Here is a 12,991-nt window from a genome sequence, read left to right as displayed (position 1 = left end):
ATTGCCTTGTGTGATCATGATGAAGCCAGCCCTTCTATGTACATCATTACATGTTAATGACAATGTTTGTTCTTCATTGCCTTGTGTGATCATGATGAAGCCAGCCCTACAAGGTTCATTATTAAATGTGAATGACAATGTTTGTTCTTCATTACCTTGTGTGATCATGATGAAGCCAGCTCACTAGTATACATTATAACATGTCAATGACAATGTGTGTTCTTCATTGCCTTGTGTTATCATGATGAAGCCAGCTCACGAGTGTACATTATTACATGTCAATGACAATGTGTGTTCTTCATTGCCTTGTGTTATCATGATGAAGCCAGCTCACTAGTGTACATCATTACATGTCAATGACAATGTGTGTTCTTCATTGCCTTGTGTTATCATGATGTAACCAGCCCTACTAGTGTACATTATTACATGTCAATGACAATGTTTGTTCTTCATTATCTTGTGTTATCATGATGAAGTCAGTTCACTAGGGTACATTATAACATGTAAATGACAATGTTTATTCTTCATTGCCTTGTGTGATCATGATGAAGCCAGCTCCCTAGTGTACATTATTACATGTAAATGACAATGTTTATTCTTCATTGCCTTGTGTGATCATGATGAAGCCAGCTCCCTAGTGTACATTATTACATGTCAATGACAATGTTTGTTCTTCATTGCCTTGTGTGATCATGATGAAGCCAGCTCACTAGTGTACATTATTACTTGTCAATGAGAATGTGTGTTCTTCATTGCCTTGTGTGATCATGATGAAGCCAGCCCTACTAGTGTACATCATTTCATGTCAATGACAATGTGTGTTCTTCATTGCCTTGTGTGATCATGATGAAGCCAGCTCACTAGTGTACATTATTACATGTGAATGACAATGTGTGTTCTTCATTGCCTTGTGTTATCATGATGAAGCCAGCCCTACTAGTGTACATCATTTCATGTCAATGACAATGTGTGTTCTTCATTGCCTTGTGTGATCATGATGAAGCTAGCCCTACTAGTGTACATTATTACATATTAATGACAATGTGTGTTCTTCATTGCCTTGTGTTATCTTGATGAAACCAGCCCTACTAGTGTACATTATTACATGTCAATGACTGTTTATTCTTCATTGCCTTGTGTGATCATGATGAAGCCAGCCCTACTAGTGTACATCATTACATGTTAATGACAAACATTGACTCCAAGATGATTTTATCTCTTACCTGTTAGCTTTACAATCATCTATTAACTGCTTCTGAAGGCATCTTGAATTTAAAATCAACACTAAAATTACATATTCATGAAGAAATATCATTTGTCCACCCATGTGTAATATGAATTTTTCAATCTCTCAAATAATTTACTTGAAGAATCTGCATTAGCTATGATGTCTTTTGTAAGTTCTAGCCAAAGTAGTTGCTATTTTTAATGTTTCATTGCAAGCAAAATCATATATTTCATAATGCAAAGTACAATTAACTTCTTCTTTATTGTATATTTTCCTCTGATTTGTCTCAAATATTACAAGTTTAGTAAAGGCAGCCAGGCCTATATTGCATATCATATAAGGAAAACATTCATGGCTATAAATAAGAACAACACTGGCAATTACTTTTGGAAGGTGCTTTGTTTTATAAAGAAAATTAAAAGAAAAACTTTGGTGGTATTACCCCTTAAACAGTAGCCATGTTGGTTGATCATCAAGAAGGTAAGGATAAAATTTGAAACAACACACCCAGATGATGATTGCGACCCTAATTTAGTAAAATTGGCCAAGTGCTTTCCAAGTATTTTGGGGCAACCCTAATGTCACTGGCTGGATAGCTATATTCCATACCCTTCTGCTACCTATCTATATTTTGTGAGAGCACAAAACATTGTGAAATGAGGTGTTCATTATTTAGATCATATCCATGACTAGCTCAAGTATTTTAAATATTTATTGATAATATATGCTCAGATATCAAATTTACAAAATGATATATGTGTCTATTATTATTTGTAAAGAAAATGATTTCATAAAAAAAAACACAAGTAGGAGAAAAAAGTTATGATGTATGGACCTGTCTGTTATATCCAAAATTTCATTGACAAAGGGAAATAGTTTAAATCACAATAATGCCTATCAATAAATGTGGTTTTTTTTTAATACGTTTAGACGCTAAGTGTAGATATGAATTGTAATTTGAAAGCAATCTTTACCCACTTAGTGCTCCCAAGCACTTTGTTATACAAAGTTTACAGAAGGGCAACAAATGCCTAGTAATGTAAATAGCTCACACTGCTGGCACTTTATGTCAGTTTAGCTAAGGAAGATTTTAGGGACAATTCTTAAACTTGTTTGCTTTAACACTTTTACCATGTGAACTAAATATTGACTTTTATCACTAATTCTCCATCTTTTTATAAAGGACTATATCCAGATCTCTTTATTCTAAAATCAATCTATGAAACAGTTTGCATGTATTTTCTAACAGGGTCCTTTATAAAGCAATGTTCAGATAGCTATCCTTGGAATAGATTAGACTGATACCCAAATTACTTATTTCATAGAGGGCCATCATTTATCTCTGTTTTAAGATTCAGTGCTGTGAAAATGAATATAACACTTTATTGATTTGGTGCAGTCGAAGTGCTTTTCTTGGCTGACCATCATCAGGAACACTCAAAAAGCAAAAGATGAATAAATACTCCTGGAGCTTTAAGATAGAAAGACCTAAAAGGAATAGCCAAAACCATTTGAGGTAAACTTTGCCTGAGGAAGTTGGATCCTTTCTAAATTTAAAAACAGAATTTAAGAAATGTGTGTTATAAATTGTATCTGTAGGGAAGCCTTTGACTACTGAGCTGATACCCTCAGGGACTTGCATTCCACCAGCAGTGGTATCATCCCAATGCTAACACTTTAAATAAGGACAACCTTGCCTTAGGAAGTTGGGACCATAGTTTCCATATGATTTATATAAAAAAGGACCTCAATTACCACACACTTGATGGCAATTTTTCCGAAAAAAATTATTTCATTCTCATCCTGTGAACCAACACCTGAAGTGGTAACTGTGTGGTAGAGTAAACTTCAGTTACATACCTTAGGTTCACAGTTGTCTTCACCAGAGTTATAAACAATTCATCATTCAAAGACAGCAAGTGACAGCTTCAATTAAAGCATGCTTATTTTGTCTATTCTGGGTAATAAACAAGAAATAATGTTGTCTTTAAATGATGAATTGTTTATAATCCTAGAATGGCAACTGTAAATACTTTAAATATCCACCTAAAATTTACTCTCACACAAAATTACTACATTAGGTGATGGTTCACCCTGGGATTAATATCCTTTGGTCCAAGGTTCACATCATAAAATTATAATTTCAAAATAGTTACCAACATGTTATTTATATGTCCTAGCCAATATAAAAACAATGCCCAAAAGCATACGTTATTTTGAAACTAAGACCAAAATTGCAAATTAAGTAGAAGGCCTCATCAAAGATAATACAGACAATACAACAACTACACTTCTACTTGAAGAGCAATCTTAGATTATAAATTTATTAAATTTACTGGACAAACTAGGGTTGAAATTGTAACACCACTACTTCTTCCATGAACACAGTCTACAAATATCTTATTCATGAATTAAATCAAAACACGGTAAGTTTAATAATTTATTAATGTATATATAAAGAGAAACATTTTATCAACATCTTATATATTTATCTCCTTCTACTCTTTATGTAAGGATTGTGTCTTTTCTTCATTATCTCTTTTCTTTCCTTCAAATGACTAGGTAGCTAGTATAGTGATATTAAGCAATATTGTATTAAGAACAGAAAGCTAATTTTGACCATGCAAAATATAACACCACATTCTGCTTTTTTGCATCATCTAAATTGTTGATTTAAATTTCTATAAATGAAGGCTGTGCAAAATTAAACAAAAAATATAACATCAATAGAAATAAATTTACTTCTTTATTTCAAGAAAATTTCATCATCATCATTAAAAATATTAAGGTTTTCACATTTGTTTGGTGTTGGTGACATAACAGGTGATAATCTTAAATTGCCTGAAGTCTTTTTTATAACACTATTTTGCTTAGGTGTGCATGGCACAGTCTGTTCAAGCAGTGGTGTTCCTGGACTATCAATTGGCCTTGGAATCTGTTCTGAACTTGTAATGGTATGCTTCCTTGCTGAAAAAGAGATTAGTGAAGTAAAGAGGGAAGAGTTAATAATAAACATAAACTTCCAGAAAATGTAAGTCACATCTGACCTACACTATATGCTTTATTGACTTATTAAATTCAACATTTGAGTTCAGTTTGTAAATAGTGACCTAAATACATTTAATTTGGTGTAAGGGTGCATTTAATGATTTAACAGAGTATTAAACATTCTTCTGAGAAAAGTGGTCTCATCGTCCTATATTTTAGGCTTCAGTCATTTTCATTAATTTTAACATCTAAGTTCATATCTCAGACACTTAATTCTCACATTTTGTACTTTTTCCACTTTTGATAACTAATTTTATAATAACAGCAATTTTGGGGAGGAGGAGTTATTTGTAATAGTAGATTACCAATTTGTTTTTCTTAAGTTATCTCATAATCAATAAAATGATGATGAAAAACAGACAGATAGCATACACATTGAATCACAAGCCCATTGCTTTTACATTCTCACAGCTATGTTAGAAAATCAACAGTCATTCAGTTTTTTTAATACAGTCATTGAACATTTATGTTTTACAAAAACAAAAAATTTAATAATTTTATCACTTACAGGAAATATAATTCTCCTTTAAAACAAACTATAATATGTACTCATATTTCTATCCTAAATGCAGAGAACTCAGTCAAATCAAAATTAGCCATTATTAGCTTCTTTTATCAAATTTGGACCAAATATAATTTATAGTACAATGAACAATGTAGTTGCACTTGAAAAATCTGTATATGTGTTGTTAAAAACATGAGTTATTTCCCCTGCATTTACAAAAACTTTACACACTAGTAACTATTGGTAATATTTGTTGAGAAGTTTAAGCCTATATAAATTACCTGATCTAAGCAGAACAATTTCAAGCAAAGGTGTTTCATGATGGTGTGATCTCCTGTTCAAATTTACTGGTATGGAAGGTGTAAGAAAACTGTGAACAGTTGACTGAATGACTGGTGTTCCTGGAACATTTGCTTCTTGGCTGTCTGAAAATACATGTATTTATATAACTTAAAGAAAATGTGAGCTTTGATTACTAACAAAATTGATAAACCAATAACTTGAAGATGCTATAGTGGATCATATCTAGAAAAAGAGAGGCGAAATACCAAAGGGACATTCAAACTCATAAGTCAAAAATAAACTGACAATGCCATGGCTAAAAAAGAAAGAGACCAACAGACAAACAACAGTACACAAAACATAACATAGAAAACTAAAGACTGAGCAACACGAACCCCACCAAAAACTGGGGGTGATCTCAGGTGCTCCAGAAGGGTAAGCAGATCCTGCTCCACATGTGGCACCCAGTCTTCACAAAAACATTTTAGCATACTCCAATTACCTGCCTGAAAATCAGTTTTTCACAACTTACTTCTGACCCTATATTAAATATATTAGGGGTTTGGGCCTTTGTGCTTGTGGTTAATTGTTAAGACTGGCAAGCAACTTACATTTTCTTTTTTTTTTATTTAAATTTAGTTCTTTTTAACAGTATTTTTACATTAAATTGTGAAATAACTTTACAGATCATTTAACTAACTGAAAATAATGTCTCACATACATGTATACCACTATGTAATTAAGCCTATGAATCCTGGCTTTTGTAATACCCAGGTAATTTTTGTAGCAGTGAATCTGTAAAGTAATACTTGTACCTTGGCTTCTTTGACTTGAACCAAAATCACTGTAATCTGGAACTGTAGCAAATGGTGAGTCATAAGTACTTCTGTCTCTCAGTTCATGGAATATTGGTGGTGTCTGTGGAACAGATTGTTCTTGTGATCCTTCAAGCCAATACATTGTTACTGGTGAACATCATTTTTTAAATGGAACAAGACCCTGCAATTGAATAACTTTTAAGTAAGTTATTTTGCTAGTCAACTTAATTTGGGAAAGTTGGTTGGTAATTTGATTGCTCCATTTTAATAGAGGTACCAACAAGTGAGTTTTTATACACCCATCAAAATCAGATTATTTATGGTTTAGTACTGTTTTTCTCTTAAAACACATCTCGGAGCCTAGGTGGCCGAGTGGTCCGAGTAGTCGAACTACTGTATCACTAGCCTGTGAACACTGAGGTTTTGAGTTTGAATCTTGACGGACAGGTGTGCCTGACTCCAATCTTAATTGAGGATCATAATGGGGGTACCTTCATGACGAATAACGGTAAAAAATCATGCCAAGTGACGTGAACGTTAATTTTTGGTGCATGGCGATAAAATGTAAACTTTCTTTGACGATAAAAAAATCGACTGATTTTGACGAATCACGTTAACTTCTTTCCAAAAAATAACGGTAACGGTTAATCATTTGAGACCTCTAACGAATCACGATAAGGATATTTTGACGAATCAAGATAAAATTTAAACCAATTTGACGTTAACGGTAGTCAAAAAATGACCGTTTGATGCCTGACAGAAAGGGCATTCCTACCCTCTTAATTGACTAGGATTGTCAGTTTTCCTACTGAAGGTCTGTGGTTCTCTCTGGGCACTCCTGCTTATTCCACCAATAAAAACTGACCGCAATGAAATAGCACAATAGTGCTGAAAGTGGCATTACACCAATCAATCTTAAAACACATCTCACAATAACTGGCTACTTAAATAAATCTTTGTCAAATTTGATTGGTTCCATGAAGGCAAAGAAAGCCCTTTTCAATACTGATAATTTTCAAAATTTTGTCTCATAGTTATCTGGAACTTCTTAAAATATCTCATGATAACAACAAATTCTTTAGAACAGAGAATTTGTCCACTTTGCAAGGATGGAATTGAAGATGAATTCCATTTCCTCATTAAATGTAAAGCGTTAGAATTTAATAGAAATATACTCTTTTGTAATTTAAGTGATATAGTTCCATCTTTTGTTAATATGTCTGAACAAGATAAATTTAGTTTCATTTTGAAAAGTAATGATACTGACATTTGTACTGTATGTGTAGCTGGAATAAGCGATATGTATGATTCGAACATTCATTTAAAGCAAACATAATGTTGTTAAGAACTGTTGTAGTATTAAAGCTTATTGTAATAACTTGAAGTGATAATATCGTATGAATAACACCTCTACGCAATGTAGATATAAAATATGTGTCTCTTATCATTGAGAAAACATATCTCTGTATATTTGTTTTTTTTTTGTTTATTTTTGTCTGTTTTTGTATTTGAATTTTGTAAATGTCAGCTGGTATCATTCCTGTATTGGAATTTACACCAATAAAATTATTTGATTTGAATTGATTTGATTTGATAATTCAAGTTTGCCTCAACCTTCATATACATTTCCTCATGAGTGTTACATGACTTTGATAAATAAATTTTAAAAATCATGAGCATATATAAACGTTATCAGGATAACTCTAGTATCTTTTAACGGATCTTCACCAAGAGTGAAGAATAGCATGATTTCATCTCAGCATGTGTACATAGTTTGCCTTTTTATTGTTTTCATTCTTTTGGCCATGTAGTTGTCTTATTTTTTATCATCTTATGGTTTCAAATTGTCCCCTTGGTATCTTCTCAACCTTGTGACATGCTCATGTGCTCATCTCATGTCAGGAACCTTGTCAATGTTTTTTTTAAATTACTTTTTAATGTTAATATAAGGTCTAAATATTTCCAGATAAAAATGTATTGTCATTTGAAGAATTGGATGTTGATGGAACCCCTAATTGCCCTGTCAGTGGAAATTAAATATGACATTTTTTGGTGTAGCTTTAAGCACTTCTGGTCTGTCAGCAGTAGTTCTTATTCAATAGAATCATATGCATGTCTTAGTTTTACTAACCCAAACAATTGTTAAAAACAATGAAAAAAGCAATAGTCCGTAAAATAAAACCATTAACGGTGTATAAATCAAGATTGTTTCTTCAACTGAAAAACCAGACAAGAATGTCAGCAATAATGCTGAATATAAAGAAGCTAAAATTCCAGTTAACATTGCTTTGTTTCGAATACATTTGAACTATTTGTTTACCTTTGGAGCACGTGTTCAGAGTTCGTCTGCAAGTTTTGTTGTCCAATCAAGAATACGTTTAGATCCTTTGATAAAAAATTGCCCAATGAGAGAAGGTTATCTAAACTGATGACGGCAATAAATCATACTACTCGAACAGAGTCAGAGGTGTCCTGTTCAACTTTTTCTTCTTCTAAATATTGGGATACAGGATCTGCACACCAAACACACATTTGTCATAGCAGTATATCAATTTTTTCTAAAGTTTATGTCCCATTTTTATCTCTTTATTTAAGTAAAATTGCGAAGTTCGGTGTGCTTGATTATTTGTGCATGACCTTACCTACCATTTTTTTTAGTAAAAATAGGTATAAAATATTGAGAAATACAACGATTGCAGAATAATGTTGTTCTTTTTAAGGACCATTTTATGCTCTTAACAGGCAGTTTCAATCAGTTTTCTGAGAACCAAACATAATCACTGCTACTCAATTTGAAAACAATCGGTACATGCAACAGAAAACAGTTTAGGGAGCTGCCATTTGATTTTTATTGGGGGGGGGGGGGGGGGGGGGGGGCTAGGATGAAATTTGAAAAAAAGGCAGGACAGAAATTTTGAGTAAAAAAAAAGGCAGGATGACAATTTGTGTAAAAAAAGTCAGGATAAACTAATAACAAAAAAAGGCAGGACCGAATAGAGTGAAAAATAAAAAGGCAGGACAGAGATTACAACTAAAAATTAAATGCAGGACAAATTTTTCATCCTAGCCCCCCCATAAAAATCAAATGGTAGCTCCCTTACCCTACCATGCAAAACATAATCATAACCATCCAAGGTATCTCCAAACTACTTTTAAATTTAAACCCATGAAAGGCAAGTGGACCAGACAAACTAAGCCACACGTCCCAAAGGAGTTAGCACATTAAATATCACCTATTCTATGCCTAACATACCAGAAATCATTGACACTGGCAAAATCCCCATGCACATATGTCCCCTATTTTCAAGAAAGGGTCCAAATATAATCCAGAGAATTATAGACCTATTTCTTTAACATGCATATGTTGCAAAATTATGGACAATGTTGTAGTTAACGCAATCATGACACATGCAGACAACCATAACATCCTGTATCCTCTTCAACATGACTTTCGAAAAAAAAAAGATCTTGTGAAACTCAGCTTTTGGTATTTATAGATGCAGATGACACTAAAAATATATTGAAAATTCAAAACAAACAGATGTACTCTTAATGGACTTTTCTAAAGCCTTCGATAAAGTCCGTCATAACTTATTAACTCACAAACTAAATCACTATGGGATGCAGGGGCTTCTTATCATGTCGTACCCAAGCTGTCATCCTAGAGGGTGAGAATTTAGGCTATGTCCCTGTGAAGTCAGGAGTGCCTCAAGGATCTGTTCTTAAGGCCCAAGTCTGTTTTTGTTTCACATCAAAGACATACCAGTTGGCTTAAATTGTACCATACGCCTATTTGCAGATGACATCATTGCTTATCTGGTAATAAAATCTAACAGCGATTGTGAAACCCTTCAAAAAGAATTGATACACTAGGTATTTATGAACACACATGGGAAATGGCTTTTCATCCTGACAAGTGTATTAATGTTATGTCCATCAGCAGAAATAAAAAATCCATTCATATACAATTACACTCTACATGGCCACATTCTTGAACATGTTGACAAAGCAAAATACCTAGGCGTGACAATTCAATCAGACCTAAAATGGCACAGTCACATAAACACCATCTGTAATAACCTGGCTAACAGCACACTCTAGGTTTTCTCAGAAGGAATCTAAAACATCAGTTCCACCTCGTTAAAAGAACAGGCATATAAATCTTTAGTCAGACCATCACTAGACTATGCCTGTTCAGTCTGGGACCATAACTTTATTGAGGATATAGACGAAATAGAAAAAGTACAAAGAAGGGCTGCTAGATTTGTCACTAAACGAAACAGATAGAAACAACTTAAGTGTTAGTGACATGATTTAATCACCTAAAATGGTGAGACCTTGCACACAGAAGAACAGACACAAAACTTGTCATGTTTTATAAAATTTCATATCAACTCATTGCAATCACAAAAACACACAGACTAATACAACCGCTCAGTTAGTCCCGGAACATGCACACATGCACTCTCATTCCAAATTCCATCCTGCAGAACACATATACGCCAACAACCATTTTTATACGACCTTTTTGCGGTCGTATATTGGTATGACGTTGGCGTCGTCGTCCTCGTCATCCGAAGACACATTGGTTTTTGCACTATAACTTTAGTTTAAGTGAATGGATCTCTATGCAATTTTACCATAAGGTTGAATACCACAAAAGGAAGGTTGGGATTGATTTTGGGGGTTATGGTACCAACAGTTAAGGAATTAGGGGCCAAAAATAAGGATTTTCTAGTTTCCAGACAATAACTTGTGGAAAGGTGTATGGATCTTTCTGAAATTATACCACAAGTTTCCATACCACAAAGGGATGGTTAGGATTTGCTTTGGGGGGTTATGGCTCAAACTGTCGAGGAATTGGGGGCAAAAAAAGGGGAAAAACAAGGTTGTCCTGGTTAATGGACAAATACTATAGTACAAAACATAATTTAAAGCAGTGTAAGGGAGATAAATCAAATACATCATTTGAATTACCTCCCTTACACTGCTTTTAAATTATGTATAAAGTAATGGTAAATGAACAATTAAGACAATTTTAAATAGTGTAAGGGAGGTAATCCAAATACAATGTTTTGATTACTTCCCTTACACTGCTTTTAAATTATGTTTTAAGAAATGCATATTTATAAAGGAAGACCAGTAAAAATATCTGCAAATTATGCATCTTTTTTTTTTTTACAAAAAAATCCATATGAAAGATTTGACACCATATTTTAAATTCTATTATAAAATAGATTTAGTTAGCTCTATGGTAAATTTAAATGGGTAATTATGGTTGCAAATTCCATTGGAAATTTGAATTGAGATTTTGACCATATCTTGAGGGAAAGAATTTTTTTGGGGGAGAAAGGAGGGGGGGGGGGGGTAAAAAGAAATTGTGGGGGGTCAATTTTTTCTCATTTCAGATTTCAGAAATTAAAAAGTATTATTCTTCAAATTTTTTTTTTTTTTTCAAATTTCAAATATTGAAAAATTTCAAGAAGTAATCTTTAATTGCACAGTATGGCGCATTAGATTTGTAAAATCTTTGACCACATTTATTTATTTGTTATGCCGAATCTGACCGTGTATTTAGATTTTTAATTTTGGGTCCAGTTTTCAAATTGGTCTACATTAAGGTCCAAAGGGTCCAAAATTAAAGTTAGTTTGATTTTAACAAAAATTGAATATATGGGGTTCTTTGATATGCTGAATCTAACCATGTATTTAGATTTTTTTATTTGTGGGCCACGCTATCAAATTGGTTCATATTGAGGTCAAAAGGGTCCAAAATTAAACTTTTGTTTGATTTCATCAAAAATTGAATTATTGGGGTTCTTTGATATGCTGAATCTAACCATGTATTTAGATTTTTTATTCGTGGGCCCTGCTATCAAATTGGTTCATATTGAGGTCAAAAGGGTCCAAAATTAAACTTTGTTTTATTTCATCAAAAATTGAATTATTGGGGTTCTTTGATATGCCAAATCTAACCGTGGATTTAGATTTTTTAATTTTGGGTCCCGTTTTTTAAATTGGTCTACATTAAGGTCCAAAGGGTCCAAAATTAAACTTAGTTTGATTTTAACAAAAATTGAATTCTTGGGGTTCTTTGATATGCTGAATCTAAACATGTGTTTAGATTTTTGATTATGGGCCCAGTTTTCAAGTTGGTCCAAGTTTGGGTCCAAAATTAAACTTTGTTTGATTTCAACAAAAATTGAATATATGGGGTTCTTTGATATGCTGAATCTAACCATGTATTTTGATTTTTGGGCCCCTTTATCAAATTGGTCCACATTGAGGTCAAAAGGGTCCAAAATTAAACTTTGTTTGATTTCATCAAAAATTGAATTCTTTGGATTCTTTGATATGCTGAATCTAACCATGTATTTAGATTTTGGATATTGGACCATAATAGGTAAATTAAAAAAAATTTAAGTTCTTAGACCACATTCATTCTGTGTCAGAAACCTATGCTGTGTCAAATATCTAATCACAATCCAAATTCAGAGCTGTATCAAGCTTGCATGTTGTGTCCATACTTGCCCCAACTGTTGCAGGGTTCGACCTCTGTGGTCGTATCAAGCTGCGCCCAGCGGAGCATTTTATTTCCACATACAATTAAATACTGGAACAGCCTTCCTCTGAGTATTGTGATGAGCGACTCTGTAGAGTCGTTCAAAGCAGCTGTCTCAACCTACACCTACAGTCAGTAAATTTATCATGTGTAATTATAGATTATAACATGCCCTTTTCCATATTGGCCCTGGTATCATCCCAAGACTCCCATATCAGCCCGAGGCTTTAGCCAAGGGCAGATATGGGTCGAGGGATGATACCAGGGCCAATATGGAAAAGACATGTTATAATCTATTTATCACATATCTAAGTTCTATAGAAAAGAGAAAAACGTTCAATTATAACTATTTAATTAACCACAACAGGTAAAATCTGAAAAGATTTATCACATTTTCCATTAATTTTTAATATTTACTGCATACAAATTTATTGTAACATTCCCCTTAATTTTGAATATGGTAATACACAAAAGCGAGAATTTGTCATAACTTGACCTAAATCGATAATAGTTGGTTGGACATTGTTATTAGTGGCCATTGTAGCATA

The 12,991-nt window shown here is 33.2% G+C and overlaps 1 protein-coding gene across 1 annotated transcript; it reads right to left on the bottom strand.

Annotated features, from left to right (window-relative positions):
- Positions 1–3,961: 3,961 nt before the first annotated feature.
- On the bottom strand, positions 3,962–8,242 carry LOC127737669 (uncharacterized). The gene is made up of 4 exons (XM_052248533.1): positions 8,202–8,242; positions 5,879–6,062; positions 5,063–5,206; positions 3,962–4,195 (listed from the first exon to the last, which is right to left on the bottom strand). Exons 2-4 carry the CDS (start codon positions 6,021–6,023, stop codon positions 3,975–3,977), a joined length of 510 nt encoding a protein of 169 aa, XP_052104493.1. The 5' UTR covers positions 6,024–6,062; positions 8,202–8,242; the 3' UTR covers positions 3,962–3,974.
- Between the last annotated feature and the right edge of the window lie 4,749 nt (positions 8,243–12,991).

The sequence above is a fragment of the Mytilus californianus genome, unplaced genomic scaffold, assembly GCF_021869535.1.
Source record: "Mytilus californianus isolate M0D057914Y unplaced genomic scaffold, xbMytCali1.0.p SCAF_4, whole genome shotgun sequence".
Lineage (NCBI taxonomy): Eukaryota > Metazoa > Mollusca > Bivalvia > Mytilida > Mytilidae > Mytilus > Mytilus californianus.
The sequence above is the reverse complement of the archived record's forward strand: the minus strand, read 5'-3'. Positions and strand labels throughout refer to the sequence as shown.

Bases quoted from the DNA above. Each gene is read 5' to 3' on its own strand.
- LOC127737669 (XM_052248533.1), bottom strand. From the start codon at position 6,023: ATGTATTGGCTTGAAGGATCACAAGAACAATCTGTTCCACAGACACCA. The intron at 5,207-5,878 runs GTACAAGTATTA...ATGTATTTTCAG, and splicing joins TTCAAGTCAAAGAAGCCAAG to ACAGCCAAGAAGCAAATGTT. The intron at 4,196-5,062 runs GTAATTTATATA...TCTCTTTTTCAG, and splicing joins AATTGTTCTGCTTAGATCAG to CAAGGAAGCATACCATTACA.